The sequence below is a fragment of the Saimiri boliviensis genome, chromosome 1 (assembly GCF_048565385.1).
Source record: "Saimiri boliviensis isolate mSaiBol1 chromosome 1, mSaiBol1.pri, whole genome shotgun sequence".
Classification (NCBI taxonomy): Eukaryota; Metazoa; Chordata; class Mammalia; order Primates; family Cebidae; genus Saimiri; species Saimiri boliviensis.
The window spans coordinates 91,524,216-91,547,114 of NC_133449.1; the positions used below are offsets into that span (position 1 = coordinate 91,524,216).

The following is a 22,899-nucleotide window of genomic DNA, read 5'->3' on the forward strand; positions in this document are numbered from 1 at the left end:
GGCCCCACACACTCACCTCTTCTCCTTTACAACCATCTACCTTTGCTGAGATCTCTTATTTCAGAATCATTCATCAACTCACTTAAGACTGGCTTCAGTCCACATTCCTCTATTGAAATGACTTACCTATTGCTAAATTTAAAGGTCACTTTTCAGTTCTTATTTTGAGTCTCTCAACAGCATTTTATGCTATGGTCCCTCCAACTTAAAATACTCTCCTTCACTGGTTTCCATGCCACCATTTTTCTAGTTTCCACTGCTATCTCTGGCCATGGCTTCTGAGGCTCCTTTGCAGGCTCTGATTCCTCTACTGTCATTTAATTTGTCATTTAATTACTAATATTCCTCAGGATTTGGTCTTGAGCCATTTTCCTTCTCATTACTCATACTCGTGTGTGTGTGTGTGTGTGTGTGAATATATGTATATTTTAAGTTCTGAGATACATGTGCAGAATGTGCAGGTTTGTTACATAGGTATACATGTGCTGTGATGGTTTGCTGCACCCATCAACCTGTCATCTATATTAGGTATTTCTCCTAATGCTATCCCTCCCTTAACCCTCCATCCACCAATAGGCCCCAGTGTGTGATGCTCCCCTCCCTGTGTCCATGTGTTCTCACTGTTCGATTCCCAGTTATGAGTGAGAATATGCAGTGTTCGGTTTTCTGTTGTCATGTTAGTTTGCTGAGAATGATGGTTTCCAGCTTCATCCATGTCCCTGAAAAGGACATGAACTCATCCTTTTTTATGGCTGCATAGTATTCCATTGTGTATATGTGCCACATTTTCTTTATCCAGTCTATCATTGACTGGCATTTGGGCTGGTTCCCAGTCTTTGCTATTGTGAACAATGCTGCAATAAACATATGTATGCATGTGTCTTTACAGGAGAATGATTTATAATCCTTTGGATATATACCCAGTAATGAGACTGCTGGGTCAAATGGTATTTCTGGTTCTAGATCCTTGAGGAATCACCACACTGTCTTCCACAATGGTTGAACTAATTTACACTCCCAACAGTGTAAAAGAGTTCCTGTTTCTCCACATCCTCTCCAACATCTGTTGTTCCCTGACTTTTTAATGATCACCTTTCTAACTGGTGTGAGACAGTATCTTACTGTGGCTTTGATTTGCATTTCTCTAATGACCAGTGATGATGAGCTTTTTTTCATGTTTGTTGGCCACATAAATGTCTTCTTTTGAGAAAAGTCTGTTCATATCCTTTGCCCACTTTGTGATGTGGTTGGTTTTTTTTCTTGTATATTTGCTTAAGTTCTTTGCAGACTCTGGATATTAGCCCTTTGTCGGATGGATAGATTCCATTCTGTAGGTTGCCTGTTCACTCTGATGATAGTTACTTTTGCTGTGCAGAAGCTCCTAGTTTAATTAGGTCCCATTTGTCAATTTTGGCTTTTGTTGCCATTGCATTTGGTGTTTTAGTCATGCAGTCTTTGCCAATGCCTATATCCTGAATGGTATTGCCTAGGTCTATCACAGATCAGATGGTTGTAGATGTGTGGTATTATTTCCGAGGCCTCTGTTCTGTTCCATTGGTCTATATGTTTTGGTACCAGTACCATGCTGTTTTGGTTACTGTAGCCTTGTAGTATAGTTTGAAGTTAGGTAGTGTGATGAATCCAGCTTTGTTCTTTTTGCTTAGGATTGTCTTGGCTATAAAGGCTTTTTGTTTCCATATGAAATTTAAAATCGTTTTTTCTAATTCTGTGAAGAAAGTCAATGGTAGCTTGATGGGGATAACACTGAATCTATACATTACTTTGGGAAGTATGGTCACTTCCACAATATTGATTCTACCTAACCATGAGCATGCAATGTTTTTCCATCTGTTTGTGTCCTCTCTTATTTCCTTGAGCAGTGGTTTGTAGTTCCTGAAGAGGTCCTTCACATCCCTTGTAAGTTGTATTCCTAGGTATTATATTCTGTTTGTAGCAACTGTGAATGGGGGTTCCCTCATGATTTGGCTCTCTGTTTGTCTTTTATTGGTATACAGGAATGCTTGTGATTATTCCATAATGATTTTTGTATCCTGCCACTTAGCTGAAGTTACTTATCAGCTTAAGAAGATTTGGGGCTGAGACAATGATGAGCTTTTCTAAATATACAATCATATCATCTGCAAACAGAAATAAGTAGACTTCCTCTTTTCCTATTTGAATACCCTTTATTTATTTCTCTTGCCTGATTGCCCTGGCCAGAACTTCCAATACGATGTTGAATAGGAGTGGTGAGAGAGGGCATCCTTGTTTTGTGCCGTTATCAAAGGGAATGCTTCCAGTTTTTGCTCATTCAGTTACTGGTTGTGGGTTTGTCAAAAATAGCTCTTATTATTTTTAGATAGGTCCCATCAATATCTGGTTTATTGAGAGTTTTTAGCATGAAGGTGTGTTGAATTTTATTGAAGGCCTTTTCTGCATCTACTAAGATAATCATGTGGTTTTGTAATTGTTTATGTGATAGATTACGTTTACTGATTTGCATATGTTGAACCAGCCTTGCATTCCAGGGATGAAGCCGACTTGATTATGACGGATAAGATTTTTGATGTGCTGCTAGATTCAGTCTGGCAGTAGTTTATTGAGGATTTTCACATTGATGTTGATCAGGGAGACTGGTCTGAAATTTTTCTTTTTTAGTTGTGTCTCTGCCAGGTTTGGTATCAGGATGATGTTGGCCTCATAAAATGAGTTAGGAAAGAGTCCCTCTTTTTGTATCATTTGGAACAGTTTCAAAAGAAATGGTACCAGCTCCTTTTTGTACTCTGGCAGAATTCAGCTGTGAATCCGTCTGGTCCTGGGCTTTTTTTGGTTGGCAGCCTATTAATTACTGCCTCAATTTCAGAACTTGTTATTGGTCTATTCAGGGATTCGACTTCTTCCTGATTTAGTCTTGGGAGGGTGTTATGTGTCCAGGAATTTATCCATTTCTTCTAGATTTTCTAGTTTTTTTGTGTAGAGGTGTTTAGCATATTCTTTGATGGTAGTTTGTATCTCTGTGGGATCAGCAGTGACATCCCCTTTATCATTTTTTATTGTGTCTATTTGAGTCTTCTCTTTTTCATTCTTCATCAGTTTGGCTAGCAGTCTATTTTGTTGATCTTTTAAAAAAAATCCGCTCCTGGATTCACTGATTTTTTTTTTTTTTTTTTGAAGGGTCTTTCATGTCCCTAACTCCTTCAGTTCTGCTCTGATCTTAGTTGTTTCTTGTCTTCTGCTAGCTTTTGAATTTGTTTGCTATTGCTTCTCTAGTTCTTTTGTGATGTTACAGTGTCAATTTTAGATCTTTTCTGCTTTTTCTTGTGGGCATTTAGTGCTATAAATTTCCCTCAAAACACTGCTTTGGCTGTGTCCCAGAGATTCTGGTATGTTGTGTCTTTATTCTCATTGGTTTCAAATAACTTATTTATTTCTGACTTAATTTCATTATTTACCCACTAGTCATTCAGGTGCAGGTTGTTCCAGTTACCACGTGGTTGTGCAGTTTTGGGTGAGTTTCTTAATCCTGAGTTCTAATTTGATTGCACTGTGGTCTGAATGACTGCTTGTTATGATTTCTATTCTTTTACATCTGCTGAGGAGTGTTTTACTTCCAATTATGTGGTCAATTTTAGAATAAGTGCAATGTGGTACTGAGAAGAATGTATATTCTATCAATTTTGGGTAGAGAATTCTGTAGATGTCTATTAGGTCTGCTTGGTCCAGAGCTGAGGTCAAGTTCTCAATATCCTTGTTAATTTTTTGTCTTGTTGATCTGTTTAATATTGATAATGGGGTGTTAAAGTCTCCCACTATTATTGTGTGGGAGTGTAAGTCTCTTTGTAGGTCTCTAAGAACTTGCTCTTTGAATCTAGGTGCTCCTGTACTGGGTGCATATATATTTAGGATAGTTAGCCCTTCTTATTGCATTGATCCCTTTATTATTATGTAATATCCTTCTTTGTCTCTTTACATCTTTGTTGGTTTTATCAGAGACTAGGATTGCAACCCCTGCAAATGGCCACCCAGCTTTGTGCTTGAAATCCAGGGCCCTGGTGGTGTAGATACTGGAGGGAATCTCCTGGTCTTCAAGTTGCAATGACTGCGGGAAAAGTGAAGTATCTGGGCCAGAATGCACCGTCCATCAGAGCAAAATCCCTCAGGGCTTCCCTTGGCTAGGGAAGGGAGTTCCCCAACCCCTTGCACTTCCCGGTGAGGCAGCACCCCACCCTGCTTCTGTTTGCCCTCAGTATGCTGCACCCACTATCTAACCAGTCCCAATGAGAAGAGTCAGTTACCTCAGTTGGAAATGCAAAAATCACCTGTCTTCTGCATTGATCTCACTGGGAGCTGCAGACCAGAGCTGTTCCTATTCAGCCATGAATAGGAATGGCTCATTTCTTATACATTTTTTGCTTAATTATATCCACTCAATGGCTAAAATTACAAAGTATATGCTAATTGTTCCCAACCTACAACTGTTCAAATCTTTCTCACAGGCTCCAAGGTCAAGTCCAAACAGCCTACTTAACATCCCCACCAAGGTGAGGGGGATATCTGTTACCTCAAACATTTATTCTTTCTTTGCGTTGTAAACATTACAAATCTTCTTTTCTAGCTACTTTAAAATATACGATAAATAATCATTAACTATAATTTCTCTATTGTACTAGTAAATACTGAAATTTACTCCTATCTAACTGTATTTTTAAACCCATTAGCTAACCTCTCTTCACCGCTGCTACCCTTGCCCTCCCAGCCTCTGGTAACCACTATTCCATCTCTTTTTCCATGAGATCCACTTCTTTAGTTCCCACCCCACACACTGAGTGAGAACATGCAATGTCTATCCTTCTGTGCCTGGCTTATTTTTCTTAATATAATGACCTCCATTTCTATCTATGCTGCTATAAACAATAGGATTTAATTCTTTTTATGGCTGGATAATATTCCATTGTGTATAGATATCACATTTTATCTGCCAATGGACACTTAGATTGATTCCATATTTTGGTTATTATGAATGGAGCTGCAATGAACATGGGAGTTACAGATATCTTTTCGATACATTGTTTTCTTTTTTGGGAGTATATGCCTAGCAGTGGGATTGCTAGATCTTATGGTAGTACCATTTATAATTTAAGGAACCTCCATAGTGGCTGTACTTAACAAAGTAAATTTTAAAGTCAGATTAAACTACAGACTGATTAAACCAGTTAATCCATTGTACTTTAATTTTTCTTATTAAATATATCTTTATCGTGTTTACTACAAATGGCAGATACATCATTGCAATCTTGCCTATTCTTTTTTATATTATAAAGTGTTATCAAAGGAATGTTCCTAAAACCTCACTTTTTACTCTGCCATTCCTTTTGCTTAAAAACTTGTAAAATACCCAGCCTCAGTTTTCATTATTTTCTTTCCTCCAGCCAGGCTAATAAATGCACAATTAGACAATCACTGCTTTTCAGAACACCTCTCACTTCTAATTCCTTATATTTGGAATGCCCTTCCCAATACTCTTTTTCTCAGTCAAAGACCAGGTTAAGTCTCTCCTTAACCTTTTCCTGGTGACTTTAGGCTAAAATAATCTTTTTCTAAAATACTATGGTAATTACAATCTGAATTATTTTGACAAAATGAGACATTGGTTTTAAAGAAATGCTTAACTATTTCATGTGTTTCCAATGGGAAGAATTTCGAACAGATACTGTGCATTACATACACTTCTGCTTCCTTCTTTACTTCTATGGACGTTTAATATATAGATTACACTCTTTTGGCCAGGTGAGAAGGCTCATGCCTGTAATCCCAGCACTTTGGCAGGCCAAGGCAGACAGATCACCTGAGGTCAGGAGTTCAAGACCAGCCTGGCCAACATGGTAAAACCCCGTCTCTACTAAAAGTACAAAAAATTAGCTGGGTGTGGTGGTGTGCACCTGTAATCCCAGTTATTCCCTAGGCTACGGCAGGAGAATCACTGGAACCCAGGAGGTGGAGGCTACAGTGAGCCAAGATCACACCACTGCACTCCAGCCTGGGCAACAGTGCAAGATTCCACTGCAAAAAAAAAAAAAAAATTACTTTAGAAACAAAAAACACCAAAGGCAGATAATAAGCCAATGTTAACAGTTCAATTTTGATGAGAGTTGACAAGAGGACTCTTTATATACATATATTTAAAACAAAGCTAGAGCAACTACTTCTAAAAGCATACTTTATCAGATTTTATTGTTCAAGGATAAGATAGGAATCAACATAAAATATAAGACAGTCTGAAACACACACCTACAAATAAAAATGCCACAGTCTCTATTTTCTCTCAGCCACAACATATATTTCCCTTCAATAGTCCCTATAATTTGAGTTTGTCCCCTTCTGTCCTTGTCTTGACTCACTTACCTAAAGTAATTAAAATGAAATACATTATATTCAAATTTTGTAAATGTTTGGTTCTTAGAACATAAATATTTCTGAATTCTCAATTCAGTAGTTCTTACCTGCAGTTTCAGATGTATCTGAAATAACTCGTCATATATCTGACTGATATGATGTGGAAGTAAATTCGGCTTGTCTGATGCTTTAGATTTTAGACAGCTGACAAGTTTCAAAGGAGAGTCACTTGCATCACTACAACATTCAGTCTGAGTTCTTGATGAGGCCATATTAGCTGGCACAGCAAGTGCAAAGAAAATAACATTTGAATTACAACCTTTATTAACTTATTGTTTCAAATATTTTCAGAGTAACCTTTAGGAAGAGATGCTTTAAGTACAAATTATAACATCAAAAAGTTTCAGGCCAGGCATGGTAGTTCACACCTGTAATTCTGGCACTTTGGGAGGCCAAGGCGGGAGGATCACAAGGTCGGGAGATTCACATCATCCTGGCCAACATGGTGAAACCCTGTCTCTACTAAAAATAAAAAAATTAGCTGGGCATTGTGGCACGCGCCTGTAGTCCCAGCTACTCAGGAGGTTGAGGCAGGAGAATCTCTTGATCTCGGCAGGCAGAAGTTGCAATGAGCCGAGATCACACCACTGCACTCCAGCCTGGTGACAGATCGACGACTCCGTCTCAAAAAAAAAAAAAGTTCCAAAGGGGCAAATAATAATATAGCAAATATGGTAAAGTGGTAACGTTCAGAAAATTTGGGTGAAGTGTATACAGGAATTGTTTTCACTATCTTTGCAACTTTTCTGTAAGTCTAAAATTATTTCAAAATAAAATATTTTAAAGTACATAAAAAGACATTAATTATCTAGCCAAGAAATGGAAAATTACCTCAGAAACCCCTAATTACATTCCCCTCTCCTCCAAATCAAATTTATCACTAACATAAATGAGTATTAAATGTTGCTTAATCTCCACTACTTAAAAGTCCTTGTTTTGCCTTTTATATTTTATATGTAATTATATGAACATAATTTCTATAGTGTCTTCCTTTAAACAGGTTCACACATATTTCACTGTTTATCCTGTTTTGCAAACACTATATATGGTATCCTTCTACAGGTGGAAATTTGAGCTGCTTTGGCTATACAGATACTATACAGTCTTGTACATGGTTTCTGGTGCACAAGTTTAAGAGTTTCCTGAGGAGCCGAGTGCAGTGGCTCATGACTGTAACCCCAAAACTTTTAGGAGGTCGAGGTGGGCAGATCACAAGGTTAGGAGTTCGAGACCAGCCTAACCAACATGGTGAAACCCCATCTCTACAAAAAATATAAAAAGTTACTAGGGCATGGTGGCCGGTACCTATAATCACAGCTACTTGGGAGGCTGAAGCAGAATTGCTTGAAACCAGAAGGCAGAGACTGCAGTGAGCCGAGATCACTCCACTGCACTCCAGCCTGGGAAACAAGAGCAAAACTCCATCTCAAAAAATATATATATATTAAAATAAATAAAAAAGAGTTTCCTGAGGGTGAAATTGCTAGATCATAGGGTTATATATGCAGATCCAGCTTTACTAGTGATGCCAAGTTGTTTTCCAAAGGGCTTATTTAATTTACTCTCCCAATAGCAGTAGGTAAGTGAGTTCCTCTTGTTTGGTATCCTTGTCAACACTTACTGTGAGAATTTATTTTCTGCTAACAATTAAGAGTATAAAATGCTCTTGCTCAGTGGTTTTAACCTGCACTAGACTTGTGGGAGCCCCAACTTTAAAAGGGCGGTGGGGGTGTCTTATACACCATCTTGAACAGAAAACGGAAAAACAAAAATAAAACATAGTATGAATTTTTTAAAAAGAAAAGTTTCACTTCACTCAGTTCAGCAAATGCCCTAAAAGCGAAAGGCACACGCACAGTGCTCTACGTGCCTGTCTAGGTTCCCCACTTAACAATCCCTGGCCTGAGCATTTCTTAATTTTGTCTACTTTCCAGTATGAGGTTGGTGCAAAAGTAATTGCGGTTTTTGACATTAGTTTTAATGGAATACAATCAACATTTTCTTTATAGCTTATCCCATGTTTTCCACCAGGAAAATCGACCATATAGCAGGAAGCACAAGTCCAGAAAATTATTTTTCATCTTCCTCAAATGCTGAGAATAAGGGGACAAAGGTGACTATGAAATGCAGCCAGAAGGAGAGGGGAAAGAGGGAAATGAATGTTGTTGTGTGTAGACCATAAAACCCAGGGAGAAGAGTGCACCTGTATTACCAACAGGGCAACTCAAAGTCCCGTAGCCCAGAGGCAGAAGGGTGCCATTTCTGGTTGTCTCATTTCCTGAAATCCTGACAAAACTATGAAATGCAGCCAGATACACAGAAAACTACCGATAGTGCAGTGCCCAGAAAGCCATACTTTAAATAATCTGGAGTATTTTCTCAAAACCAATATTGGAGTTACTCAAATACTATCACAATTATTTACTCAGTTATTAATTTATTTTGATAAATTTTGAGGGTATAGGAATATTCCTGGAAAATAACAAAGTTTAACTTTCTCTGCTCCTTTAGTTTTATAATAAGCACAGTACCTATGTCATGGCTTACAGAAGTTCAGAACACAGAAATATGCAAGCTCTTGGGCCAGTGTTATCAGTTGGAGGGAAGCTTCAGCTTCATGTACTCTATTTGACAAAGTTGCTACTTGGTTGTTCTAAAATATTTATTTTACCTTTTTCTATTTCTTTCAAAGACTGCTTGGTTATTTTGGAGGTACTAACTCTATGATCATTCTCAATTAACTCTTCTTCTCTTTCCTGTTTCTTCAAATCATGGAAAGAATCCAGTTCATCACCTAGGCTTTAAAAAAACAGTTGTGTTGCAGCAATCCAGAAGTTTACTATAGCATTTTAAAAAGATAAAACTGTCTTTCAAATATTAACAGCATAACAACTGAGGAAAAATGTAAAAACATTTTTAAAACTGCAAAATGTAAACACGTAAAAAGGAAAAATGTAAAAAGTAACAGTTACTGATCATTGGTAATCCACTACAAGCATCTTTTTCTACACATTTAAAATGACAAACACCTGTAGTCTACTCCACAGCGGCCAAACACTTCCTTTTGATTCCCAATAATTCGGTGTTATCTATAAGGTAGTTCTAGCTAAAAGAATGAATGTTTAACATAGGAAACGAAAACTAAAGAAGTCAAATAACTGATGGGTGACATAACTAGTAGAAAGTGGAGCAGAACTAGAATCCCAGGTGTTCTCTCCAGAAAGACAATCTGAGTTGACATTTCTAGAACAGTGTTGTTCAAAAGCAATATAATGCAAGTCATATAATTTAAAATTTTCTAGAACATTAAAAAAATAAATTTTAAAAATATATATTATTTAATGTAGTATACCTGAAAATTTATCATTTCAACATGCAATCAACGTTAAAAAGTATTAAGATAGAACAAGCATGGTGGTGGCTTATGCCTGTGATCTCAGCAGTTCGGGAGGCTGAGGTGGGAGAATCTCTTGAGGCCAGGAGTTCGACATCAGCCTGGGCAACACAGTGAGATTCTATCTCTACAAAATAAAATAAAATAAAATAAAATAAAATAAAATAAATTAACCAGGAGCAGTGGTGCATGTCTGTAGTTCCAGCTACTCAGGAAGCTGAGGTGAGAGGATCATTTAAGCCCAGGAGTTAGAGGCCACAGTGAGTTACAATTGTGCCACCGCACTCATAGCCTGGGCAACAGAGCATGACTCTGCCTACCGCAACCCCCTACAAACAAACAAACAAAAAAAGAAGATATTTTACATTATTTTATCCATGCTGGCTTACTTATTTACTTATTATTTTGAGACTGAGTTTCACTCTGTCACTCAGGCTGGAGTGCAGTGGCACGATCTCGGCTCATAGCAACCTCCGCCTCCCGGGTTTAAGCAATTCTCCTGCCTCAGCCTCCCGAATAGCTGAGATTACAGGCATGCACCAGCAGTGGCTAATTTTGTATTTTTAGTAGAGACAGGTTTCTCCATGTTGGTCAGGCCAGTCTTGAACTCCCGACCTCAGGATCCGCCTGCCTTGGCCTCAAAGTGCTGGGATTACAGGGATGAGCACTTGGCCCACAGTTCCTTTTTTTAAAATTGTTTTTAAAGAATGGGAGGAGAGTCTTCATTTGTGTCCTGAAGGAATAACCATAAAAATATTTTTTTCCATCTTTCACATTATATAAATAATTTTTCATTATGCCACTAAATATAATGCTAGGTCTATGCTTTTATTACAGAGATTCTCAATAAAAATTAATAAATGAGTTTCTTCAACTATTTAGCAGACTCCAGACTGCTTTGTACTTGCTCTCAGTAAAGAGCAAAAATATAATCTGCCCTTTTCTTTTTCTCAGTTTCCTGAGATACTGAGGGAGTAGTAACAGTAAGATTTCCGGGTACTTTACCAATTCACATTTACATGTTTGAATGAACTGCAAAATGGTTTTCTACAATGCTTGCTTTCATCAGAATAATATTTTAATGATGAACCAACTTTATCTCCAGAGGAGTAGATATCCAAATCACCTGTCAACGAAAAAGAAACCACGAAAGATTACCAGAACAATATATCACAAAATATCTGGCATTGACCATAAGTCTCTAAATAATATTAGTTTTTAAATTTTCTCTCTCAAATTAATGTTCCTTTTCATTTTTGAAACTGAGTTTCGCTCTTGTTGCCCAGGCTGGAGTGCAGTGGTCCATCTATGCTCACTGAAACCTCTGCCTCCCAGATTCAACCAGTTCTCCTGCCTCAGCCTTCCTAGTAGCTGGGATTACAACAGGCGCCCATCTCCAGGTCCAGTTAATATTTCGTATTTTTACTGGAGACGGGGTTTCACCATGTTGGCCAGGCTGGTCTCGAACTCCCGACTTCAGGTGATTTGCCCTCCATGGTCTACTAACGTGCTGGGATTACAGGCGTGAGCCCCCATGCGCCGCCTCAAATTAAATTTTAAAACCCCCAAATACACAAAATACTGGCTTACCTGGGGAGGTTAGAGATCTTCTCTTGCATTTAGACCAATCAAAATATGAAAAATCATACTAAAAAAAAGAAAAGATATTTAATTTGTATACTGACTTTATTGTCTCAAAATATTTCCCCACAAATTATGTATTAATTACATATGCTAGAGTGGAGAAATCTTGTAGAAACCATCTTAACCAAGTGATCAAACATCAACAATGTGACAAAACAACGTCAGGTACCTCCCCACAGCAGGCCACACATCACTCATCTCATGCTCCTGCCGAAAATACATAATCAATCTAATGAAGAGGCATCCATAAGATAAACCCAAATGGAGAAACATTCCGGTTCTTACACTTTTCAAAAAAAACAGTCTTACAAAAAACAAAGGCTGCGAACCTGTTCCAGATTAAAGGCAGCAAAAAGGACAAATGCAATCAATCTTTGTTCTTGGATTGGATCTGCGCTAGGAAAAATGTTGCCTATAAGAGGTATTATCGAGATAATTGCTGAAATTTCTTATGAACTCTAGATTACCCAATATTGTTGTATCAATTCTAAATTTCTTGAAAATATTACTGTGGTTATGAAAAGAGAACGTCCTTATGCTTAGGAAAAACACTTATTTCTATTTAGAGGTAAAGGGCCATGATGCCTGCAAATTACCCTCAAATAGCTCAAAGGGAAAAAAATGTGTGTGTGTAGGGAAGAACGGGAAAAGAACGAATGGTAAAGCATAAGTGGCAAAATGTTAATCTGTGAATGCAAGTGAGGGTATAAGGAAATTCTTTGTATTACTGCAACTTTTGCGTGTCTGAAATTATTTCGAAATAAGTCGCTTTTAAAAAGCAATTCAATTGTTTCCTCAACTCCATTCACATCACTGCAAGAATAGGCTGAATACTTTCTCCATCGCCACCCCATGCCGGATGTACCATGAACACAGACGCGTAGGCATAGGTGAAGCGGCGCCCCGCACCCCCTTGCCCCTGCAGGGCAACGCCCGCCCCTCCCGTCCGCTTTCACGAGGCCTGAGCCGCGGCCACTAAGGGCGTGCGGGGGCCGGAACTAGAGCCGCTCCACGCCCCTAGGCCAGCTGCGCGGGGCACCAGGCGAGCCGCCCCGCAGCAGCAGGAGCCCACCCGCGGACCTCGGGGCGGCGGCTTCACCTCCTCGGGGAAGCTGCCTCCGAGACCGTAGCGGCTTTTGAGACGCTCCACTACGAAATCCTGCCCCGGTGGTTTGACGACTCTCGGCTCCATAGCGCACCGCGCCCGCGACGGTCTCCCCGGGAACCGCGTTCAAACCCGCGGCGCAACGCGGTCGCAGTGCGTCACGACGTGTTAGGCCCCGCCCCCGAAGCACGCACGGCGACAGAGAAGAGACAGGACGGCTCCGGGCGGGACTGCAGGACCTCGAGGAAGCAACCTGGCCGGAACTCGCGTCCTTCGGGTTTCCAGTGCTAACACTGCAGATTTCACAACTGAGTGGCATTGCATCTCCCCACGCGAGTGCCGCCCCCGGCGCCTGGGTACCGGTGGAGGGGCACCGAAGCCCCGCATCTGCCTGCAGCGATCCGCTCCAGCTCCATTTAACCTATAGGTTCGATGTGCATTTGCGCTCACCACATACACCTGTCCTCCCATCAGAAGTGGCCTTTGCTAACTGCCATATGAAAGAGAAACCAGTAATACATCTGAGCCGGGAGTAGTGGCGCGCGTATAGTTTGGCTGCTAGGGAGGCTGAGGCGGGAGCATTGCTTTGAGCCTGGGAGTTAAATCTACCCTGGGTTAGCACAGCAAGGCATCTCTTTAAAAAGTTAAAAAAGCAAATAGATTAGCTGGGCATGGTGGCGCGTGCCTGTAATCCCAGCTAGGCAGGAGAATTGCCTGAACCCAGGAGGCGGAGGTTGCGGTGAGCCAAGATCGCGCCATTGCACTCCAGCCTGGGTAATAAGAGTGAAACTCCGTCTCAAAAAAATAAAAATAAATAAAAAATTTAAAAAAAGAAACAAAAAACAAATAGAAGACCGAGCATAAAAATTGCAAAGATTATCTCCTTACTTTCCCTGTGTTCCATATGGGGTATAACAGGGCATTAAAAATAGTAATTAGAATGTAAGCTCCCTGGAAAAAATACTTCATTTTTTTTTTTTAAGTTTTTACTAGTACCAACAACAGTGCCTAGCCATAGTATACATTAACCTGAAAACCTATGTTAAACAAAGACTGAGAGAAACTGTACGACCACTTCACTTTTCTCATTCATGTAATTACAGTGGTGTAATCTTCTAAAATGTGACTGTCAACTACATCTCTGGGCCAACAACTCCTAAATTCTCTGGATTAAAGTTCCCAAATGCCCAAGTTTTATAAACTGTATTTATGCAGTTACTATCTGAAAATTACTTAAGCCATACTCTTTGCCATAAAGTACCACTTAAGATGTACAAATATTACTTTATTGTCTTTAAGCAGATTTTAATGAGACAATATAAAATCCAGTTTAAAAGGAAAGATACATATCATCGTGGGTTTAGACCACATCAGTGATTAAGTAACAGAGAAATCAAAGTCCCATCCTGAAATGTGACACAAAGACTTTCTTATAAAAGCCACAAGCCACTTTTAAGCATCTTCCAACTAATACTGGAAAAGTCAGTTTACATGTCATTTTTGTCAAATTTTTGGTCAAAGTTTTAAAGCTTTTTAATTCGTAACTTTAATGCTTTAAGGAAAGCATAGAAATTTGCAAAACGTCTCTTAAAAAGCACTTGCATTTACTTAAGAATTTATTCTAAAATCATGACGAACGCATCAACTGTCTCAGCTAAAAAGTTACAACACACTTTACATCAGTTTCTATTACATAACTTTCCAAATAAGCCAATTTGAAATATTTAGTGTAAACATATGTAATCCATGGTTCTTTTCAAGATTGAACTGATACACAGTTCAATGAATTTGGAGTAGGTTTATTTCGCGTATCTGGCTTTGTGGCCGAGTGGAATGGTGATGGTACACCATCACTCATTACTCGCACAACATCCCTCCCCTCATTTAGCTGGTGGTTGAACAGTTATTTACTTTAGGATACCCTATTTCCAAATCCCCATGTAACAGGGAACAAACCTCACTGTCTTTCCTCACAAAATAAAATGAGGTACACTCATGAGGAAGAACACAGATGGGTGGAAGACAGTCAATATTCATAATTGTAATATACAAAACTTTGTATTCTATCCTGGATTCTTCGTAGTTCCATACTGAGTAGGCCAATAAGAACATTCGCTTTTCTTTAGCAATTTGCCTAACATTTGATACAAGCCATTTCCAAATACATTTTCAGTGTATATCAACGTTGAGAAACTAGGAGCTCTGGAAATCATGGGACAGTTGGAATGTACTGCCTTTGAATTGTCTTCCTTTAGACTAGAATGAACCAGAAGCACAAGTAATGAATTTTTTGAATGTCAATGGCTTTTATGAATTGTCATTTTATTTCTGCTACAAAATTTATCAGAAAAAGGTACTGCAACAGTCTTTTATAAAGCAAATCTTAACCAAAGAACACGGTATAGACTTTCTAAAAATATTCATACTTTATCACAATAACTACAAGGAAAAAATCAATTTCTATCATCAGAAAGAAGCTGCAGTTTCTGAGGTAGTAGAGACAGATGACAGAAAAGTTTAAAACAAAACTCCTAAAGGAAATAGTCGATTTGTTTAAAATGTAAAAATTAATTGAATACCCATGAAAAGGAACAGGAAGCTACATATTTTAAGGAAGGAAGGTACTCCACTTAAAAAGTTAACTTGTAACCACACAGGAGGTGTAAAGATTCTAGAGAAGAGCACTTCGGTTAACTCTATAGTTCTGTGGCTCCACCCATTCATAAATGAGTCTCTATGCATAACTGAGTACACCAATAGTTAAGATTACCAAATATATTTCAAATCTAAAATAAAATTATCCAAGCTGTGGTCCCTTTATTCAAATGATTAAGCATATCCATGCAGGAAGTCCAAATATCTTAAAAGAAATTAAAATTAAATTGTATATATCATATTCCTTCAATAGTTTGAGAAGGCCTATTGCTTTAAACAAGATTAGTATCATTCCATTTTAATACAAATGTCAGGAGTACATAAACACAAGTACACCTGAAATACACCAGTGTTTAAACTTTTATTTCACACCATGCAAGGTCAATTGTAACACATTAAAAAGTCGACAACAGCTATAAGCTGCAATTTTACATTTGTACATCAGAAACGTCCATTTTCAAAAGCTGAACATAATTACCAAATTGTAATAGCTAAGCTTTGACTGCTTATACAGATAAAATTTTCTATGAAAAACAATGATTTTATATCTGTCCACATTCTGTGATAGCTATTCTTCGACAAACAGACCCTTTGGGAGAACCAAATGATTCAATCTTTTTCACAGTAGCCATGCCATCCTTAACAAACCCGAATACTACATGCTTAAAGTCCAAATGTTCTGCTTTTTTCAGTGTTATAAAAAATTGAGAATTATTGGTATTCTGGCCTCGATTGGCCATGGATAGTAGGCCAGGACCAGTATGTTTCATATCAAAATTTTCATCTTCAAATTTGTCTCCATAAATGGACTGTCCACCCGTTCCATCATGTTTGGTGATATCGCCTCCCTGAAAAAGAGATTAATAAAAATTTATTTTTAAAAAATTTCAATTAATAGAAATCCTAAGTAAAACATTAAAATACACACAGAACTGATCACTAAAGGATAAAGCCTAAAGCCCAGCTTTCCTGAGTATGCAATTTGAAAACTAAGAAATTCATATTGTTGGAAAGATGATGAGAAATAAAAAGATGTTTTTCTCATCCCTTAGTCTCTGTTAAGTCTCAAGTATTAAAAGTTTGAATCAGCCTCCACATAGCTGGAACCACAGACACATGCCACCACGATTGGCTAATTTTTTATGTTTTGTCCAAACAAGAATTGCCCAGACTGGTCTCAAATTCCTGGGCTCAAGCGATCTGCCTACCTTGGCCTCCTAAAGTGCTGGCATTACAAGTGTAAGCCATTGCACATGGCCTAAATTATTTTAGGTTGAAAGTTTTAGGAAGGAGCAGGGAATGGGTAGTGATACCAACTAATGTGTGAAAAACCTAAAGAAATCTTAAAAACTACAGGATGAGGTCCAGGAAACCACTCAAATTTCCTAAGTTAGTGTGGTACACTCTTCTAGACCTCAACTGTGATATGTAGTTAATACCTACTTGGCAAACAAAATCTGGAATTACTCTGTGAAAAACGGAATTCTTGAAACCAAAGCCTTTCTCTCCAGTGCACAGTGCTCTGAAGTTCTCAGCAGTCCGAGGAACAATGTTCGAAAATAATTCCATAGTTATCCGTCCTAGAGGTTCACCGTCCGCACAAACATCAAAAAATACCACAGGATTGGTCTCCTTTGATAATTCTGCAGCCAGTGACACGTGTCCTTTCTGGAGTTTCAGTAAATTCTGTTGACATTCTTCGAATGTTTTCTTGAAACAGTCAGCTACTTCTTTAGTTTTAAATCTCACTGCAAGCTGTTCTACTTTTGCTTCTCCATCTATTAGGCAGGGAAACGGGAAAGAGTGAACTTAGTAAAATAACTGTTTTAAGTTGTTTTGTTATAGATTTTAGAAAAGTCCAAAAAATGAAAAGCAGCAATTGAATGTAGAAACTCACCAGCATAATCTGAGGCAGTCCAAACTAACGCATTATTTGAAACATTTAAGGGTTTTAATTCCATTGTTTTAGTAATAACGTGGTTTGCACACACTTTAAAAACCTGGTCTCTTCTCATTAGGATACGGTAATAATTCTTCATTGTATGCCAAAGAATCTTTATATCTCCAACACCACGCTCCTTCCACTGACTGACATCTCGATCCCATCTATAAAGTTTGGCTCTCTCTTTAAACAAAATTTCTTCATCTTCTTCTCCAGATTTTACTTCTACCTGTAATGGTAGATGAAATTCTCTATAAGCCGCTGCTTATAATAAATTCCGTGACAAATTCCAAAGATCCAATTTCTTTTTAAGGTATTTTCTTTGCGATGACTAACAGAATTTGTAATATCATGATAATTGGTTATATATCTTAGGGCTAGGAAGATACCTGATTTTGCTGAGGGAGTAAAGACCTGATTTGTCATTAAATATTTTCTTTCATATAGTATTCATTCTCCTTTTGAAAATTAAATGCTTTTCTTTATAGGACAGAGAGGTTTCAAAAGTGTTTGATATTGAAGAGAAGTATTAGCTCCTGACTGAGGTTAAAAAAATGATAAAATAGTTTTCTAGAGCAATGTTCTTGTCCAAAAAACATGCAAGTTAATATTTATTAAAAGGACTTTGGCAAGTATGAGTTTACTTTCTCCACAGAATCATGTTATAAAAACAAACATGATATTCTAGCACCATATGAAAAAATTATTTCCTCCCAACAATTACATATAGAATTTACAAAGCAATATTTATGTAAAAACATCAGAAAGAGAATTTATACTTAATGGCTAGATGTCTAATAAATAAAGCTTCTGTTTCAAATTGTAAACATTCTTAAAGATATACAAACAATGATATCCTGACAGATCGAGCCAGGATAAGTTTTAAACTTAGAAATGAAAAATAAGTTATAGTAAAAGTTTAATTCCTTAACATTTACCTCCGGTAGTGACACTATTGGTTCAAAATGAATATCTTCATTATGAACTACCTCTTCATCACTACCATCTTCATCTTCACCAACTTTACCGGTTGACTGGGTTCCAACTGATTGTGTTCCGAACACAGCCGCTCCAGTATTCGCCCACTGGAAATTTTTATCTGATGAATAAATTAAGATATTTAAACACTGGTATCTATGTTTTACATTTTTCATCCCCCGCTTATCAATGCATCTAATTCCCGATGATGTAATATATACGTCAATTTTAAATGTTTAAAATAATATTATTCTAGTAAATTCCTCATGCCTGTAATCCCAGCACTTTAGGAGGCCAAGGCAGGTGGATCGCCTGAGGTCAGGAGTTCAAGACCAGCCTGGCCAACATGGTGAAAACCCGTCTCGACTAATAATACAAAAATTAAGCCAGGCGTGGTTGCTCTTGCCTATAATCCTAGCACTTTAAGAGGCCGAGGTGGGTGGATCACCTGAGATCAGGAGTCCGAGACCTGCCTGGCCAATGCAGTGAAACCCCATCTCTACTAAAACAAAAAACAAAACAAAACAAAAACAAAAAGCCAGCCATGGTGATGTGTGCCTGTGGTCCCAGCTACGTGGGAGGCTGAGGCAAAAGAATCAGTTAAACCCACGAGGTATAGGTTGCAATGAGCCAAGATGGCACCACTGCACTCCAGCCTGGGAAACGGAGTGAGACACTGTCTTTTTTAAAAAAAAAAAAAAAAACTAGTAAATTCAACTCTTAACATTAGTACAGAGTACATTTGGTATGATTTATGCTTAGAGATACACTCCAGCCTGGGAAACGGAGCGAGACACTGTCTTTAAAAAAAAAAAAAAAACTAGTAAATTCAACTCATAACATTAGTACAGAGTACATTTGGTATGATTTATGCTTAGAGATACAAAGATAAGACTGTCGCCTTAGATAAATTTCATAATACAAATCTACACAAGAACTTCCAGTAAAGAAGTAGATTATTTACCTACTTCTAAAATTTCAAGTACCCACCTTAAAATTTTTTAAGCTTAGCTCAGCAGGCCAAATCTGCTACTTCAAAACTAGCCAAAATAGCCTAAACATTTTTATAACTTCTGCATCTCCACTTCTTCCTTAAAAAGCTAGTGTTGGAACGTAGATTTCCTGGCCCAGTGGGAGAAACTCACTGACTTTTACTGTCCCAAGGGATGTCAGAAATGTTGGGGGAACAATGATGGTATTTCTCTCTTGCGTATCTGCAAAAAGGTGAAAACTAGAAACTTCTCCATCCCACACCTCAATTTAGATGACCAAGTCCCCACTATCTTAAAAGAAAGAAACACCTCTCTTAACTTTTCATCACTTGCTGAATCACTGTCATAAAGAACCCTATACCTCCTGCTAAAAACTTAGCAGAAACTGCTAGAAATAGAAAATGTCACAGGGTATTATAAAAGGTAACTTGGCACCTTAACGAACAAAATAAATAAAAAACCAACTCTCTTTAAGACATATTTAATGAAGGGGGAAAAATGTTTTTATCCTTGAGCTGTAGAAAGAAAAAAAACAAAAAACAAACAAACAAAAAAAAAAACGTAGAGCCAGAGAGAGGGACGGGCATAGTGGCTCATGCCTGTAATCCCAGCAATTTAGGAGACTGAGAGAGGCTGATTACTTGAGGTCAGGAGCTCAAGACCAGCCTGGCCAACATGGCAAAACCCCATTTCTACTAAAAATACAAAAAGAATTAGCCAGGTGTCATGGCACACACCTGTAATCCCAGCTACTCCGGAGGCTAAGGCCGGAGAATCACTTGAACCAGGGAGCAGAGGTTGTGGTAAGCTGAGATCAGCACCACTGCACACCAGCCTGGACAACAGAGTGATCTCAAAAAAAAAAAGAGAGAGAAGACAAAAATTCTTAAGGACATAAAAGAAGTATATTGCAAAGAATGATCTGAGAACAAGAACCACAGGTTGCATGGGGACTTCCTGACAATAGTAACCACTGATCTGGATGAGACACCAACTTGGGGGCTCAAAAATAACTGTTTAGGGCCAGGTGCAGTGGCTCATGCCTACAATTCCAGCACTTTGCAGGGCCAAGCTGGGAGGACTGCTTGAGCCCAGAAATTTGATATCAACCTGGGCAACACAGACACCTGTCTCCACAAAAAATGTAAAAATTAGCCAGGTATGGTGGTACATGCCTGTGGTTCCCACTTGGGAGGCTGAGGTAGAAGGACTGCTTGAGAGCCCAGGAGGTCAAGGCAGCAGTGAGCTATATTCATGCCAATACACTCCAGGCTGGGCAATAGAGTGACACCCTGTTTCAAAAACAGAAACCAAAACAAAATTTTTCACCAACTTTTTTGCTAAAAGCAAAAATTTAACTAAAAAATAACCCTAAGGGACATGTGGCAGAATAATTCAAAATTCCTTAAAAATAGTGGTTATCTACTCTGAGAATACATCAGAATCACTCCTTTTTTTTTTTTTTTTTTTTGAGACGGAGTTTCGCTCTTGTTACCCAGGCTGGAGTGCAATGGCACGATCTCGGCTCACCGCAACCTCCGCCTCCTGGGTTCAGGCAATTCTCCTGCTTCAGCCTCCTGAGTAGCTGGGATTACAGGCATGCGCCACCATGCCCAGCTAACTTTTTGTATTTTTAGTAGAGACGGGGTTTCACCTTGTTGACCAGGATGGTCTCGATCTCTTGACCTCGTGATCCACCCGCCTCGGCCTCCCAAAGTGCTGGGATTACAGGCTTGAGCCATCGCGCCTGGCCTAGAATCACTCATTTGTAAAAATATTTGCAATATATCAGTATCTGGGTCTCAAGGGTCATAACTGGGTTTACAGTTATATTATTGTAACTGAATAACTAATTCAGCAAACTTTGAGGCATTAGAGAAAATAAGACAAACTCTAAACTATCTGGAAATTTATAAAAGTATAAAGATTCCTTATGAAAACCTATGGGGGATACAAATAAAACTGACCGCAGTAGTTTCAAATGCTATTTTTAACAAGCACAACTTAATTAAATAAAGTAAGCATTCAATACACAAGAGCTTGGTGAATAATCTCACTAAAAATGGTAAGTGGTAGTGAGAAGTGAATGTCAATGCATAAGGCTTATTTAGGCATGGTTTCCTCTTGATACATGAGTGTTGTCTACACTTCATTGTACAATACTGACATACTTCAAAAAAGATATACTGATTAACAAGGAGCCTATCTATTTCTATTTGGCATTTTTTTGTGTAAGTGTACCTACTACATTGCTTACTTGCTGACACATTACCCTTTAATTTCAAGCCGTTTAATAAATTAAAACAAAGGCATTTTTTTGTGTGTAACTGTATCTACTACATTGCTTACTCGCTGACACATTACCCTTTGATTTCAAGCTATTTAATAAATTTAAAAAAATAAATGACATCAGTGAAGCTACAAATTCCAACACCATATCTGAAGGTAGTTTCTAAAAGTTTTATGTGTTTCTACAGGTGGCAGGAGCTGTGAAGAAAGTGCAAATATGTAGGAGGAAAGAACAGAATTCTGAACTTCATTAATCATTCAAGCATATATCCTTAATAAAATTTATTCCACAAATCAAACACCTTGTACAAGAACTATTTAAGTGGTGCTATAAACAGCAATGTGAAAGACATTGCAAAAATAAGAAAATATAATGAGACGCCAGGCGCGGTGGCTCAAGCCTATAATCCCAGCACTTTGGGAGGCTGAGGCAGGTGGATCACCAGGTCAAGAGATCTAGACCATCCTGGTCAACATGGTGAAACCCCGTCTCTACTAAAATACAAAAAATTAGCTGGGCATGGTGGCGTGTGCCTGTAATCCCAGCTACTCAGGAGGCTGAGGCGGAGGTTGCGGTGAGCCGAGACAGCGCCATTGCACTCCAGCCTGAGTAACAAGAGCGAAACTCCGTCTCAAAAAAAAAAAGAAAATATAATGAACAAAAATATAATGAATGATAAACCTGAAACAATCAGGGAAAGGATGCTTTTCTAAAAATGTTACCAAAATGTATTTAAAACAGAAGTCCACTTAAGATGAGCAAGCATATCAATTATAAACTTACCACAATAAATTAGCACAACCCTAACACTAAAATCCAAAGACAGTGCAAAAAATAAAACTACAAAATCATATCCTTAAAAACTATAAACTCACAAGTCCTGAAATATTAACAAACCAAATATGAAAGCATAGTTAAAAGAATAATGTTAGAAAAGTCAGATTCATTCCGAAGCTGTTAAATGGTTCTGCATTTTGGAATGGGGAGGACTATCAGCATGACTTAGATAAAATTAAGAGAAAATTCTTATTATTATTTTGATAAATGTCAAAAAACAATAAAGCACAGAAGCCCTTCATTATTAAAATACTAAATGAACTGAGGTGTAAGGGAGGAAACTTCTGACTTAGTTATATACTGCAACAAAGAACAAGTTTTTCAGCTGTGCTTGATTCTGCAACAATGTTATTAAAAATCTCTCCTCTTCATCTTACCTTTAGAACCAAAAGCAAAATCTCCAGAATTACTGGAAGCCAAGTCTGCAAATGAGAGCCCTGTGCTACTTCCAAATCCGAATGAAACTATTTTTCTTTCCCCTGGCAAAAGAAGAAGAACAATTTACTATTTCATTTGTACTGAGTATCAAAGCTTTACCTAGGACCTAGAGAGAATATTAGAACCTCCTATATTCTAGGATGAGGGGAATTATTTAAATTCTGGCAAGTT

General features: G+C 38.2%; 2 protein-coding genes across 5 annotated transcripts in view; both read right to left on the reverse strand.

Annotated features, from left to right (window-relative positions):
* CCDC138 (coiled-coil domain containing 138) overlaps positions 1-15,293 on the reverse strand; it is a 79,597-nt gene extending 64,304 nt beyond the window's left edge. The window contains exons 1-4 of the mRNA XM_074400311.1: positions 12,591-15,293; positions 10,853-10,973; positions 9,125-9,252; positions 6,501-6,670 (exon numbers count right to left, since the gene is read on the reverse strand). Coding sequence (XP_074256412.1) covers positions 6,501-6,670; positions 9,125-9,252; positions 10,853-10,973; positions 12,591-12,915 — 744 coding nt within the window. The 5' untranslated portion in view covers positions 12,916-15,293. The remainder of the gene's footprint in view (positions 1-6,500; positions 6,671-9,124; positions 9,253-10,852; positions 10,974-12,590) is intronic.
* A 301-nt stretch (positions 15,294-15,594) lies between these two features.
* Positions 15,595-22,899, reverse strand: part of LOC101042943 (E3 SUMO-protein ligase RanBP2) — a 63,603-nt gene continuing 56,298 nt past the window's right edge. For all 4 annotated transcript variants that reach the window (XM_074400309.1, XM_074400306.1, XM_003922763.4 and 1 more), the window contains 5 exons: positions 22,668-22,769; positions 18,132-18,292; positions 17,149-17,422; positions 16,695-17,029; positions 15,595-16,099 (listed from right to left, as the gene is read on the reverse strand). In XM_074400309.1, coding sequence (XP_074256410.1) covers positions 15,794-16,099; positions 16,695-17,029; positions 17,149-17,422; positions 18,132-18,292; positions 22,668-22,769 — 1,178 coding nt within the window. In that variant the 3' untranslated portion in view covers positions 15,595-15,793. The remainder of the gene's footprint in view (positions 16,100-16,694; positions 17,030-17,148; positions 17,423-18,131; positions 18,293-22,667; positions 22,770-22,899) is intronic.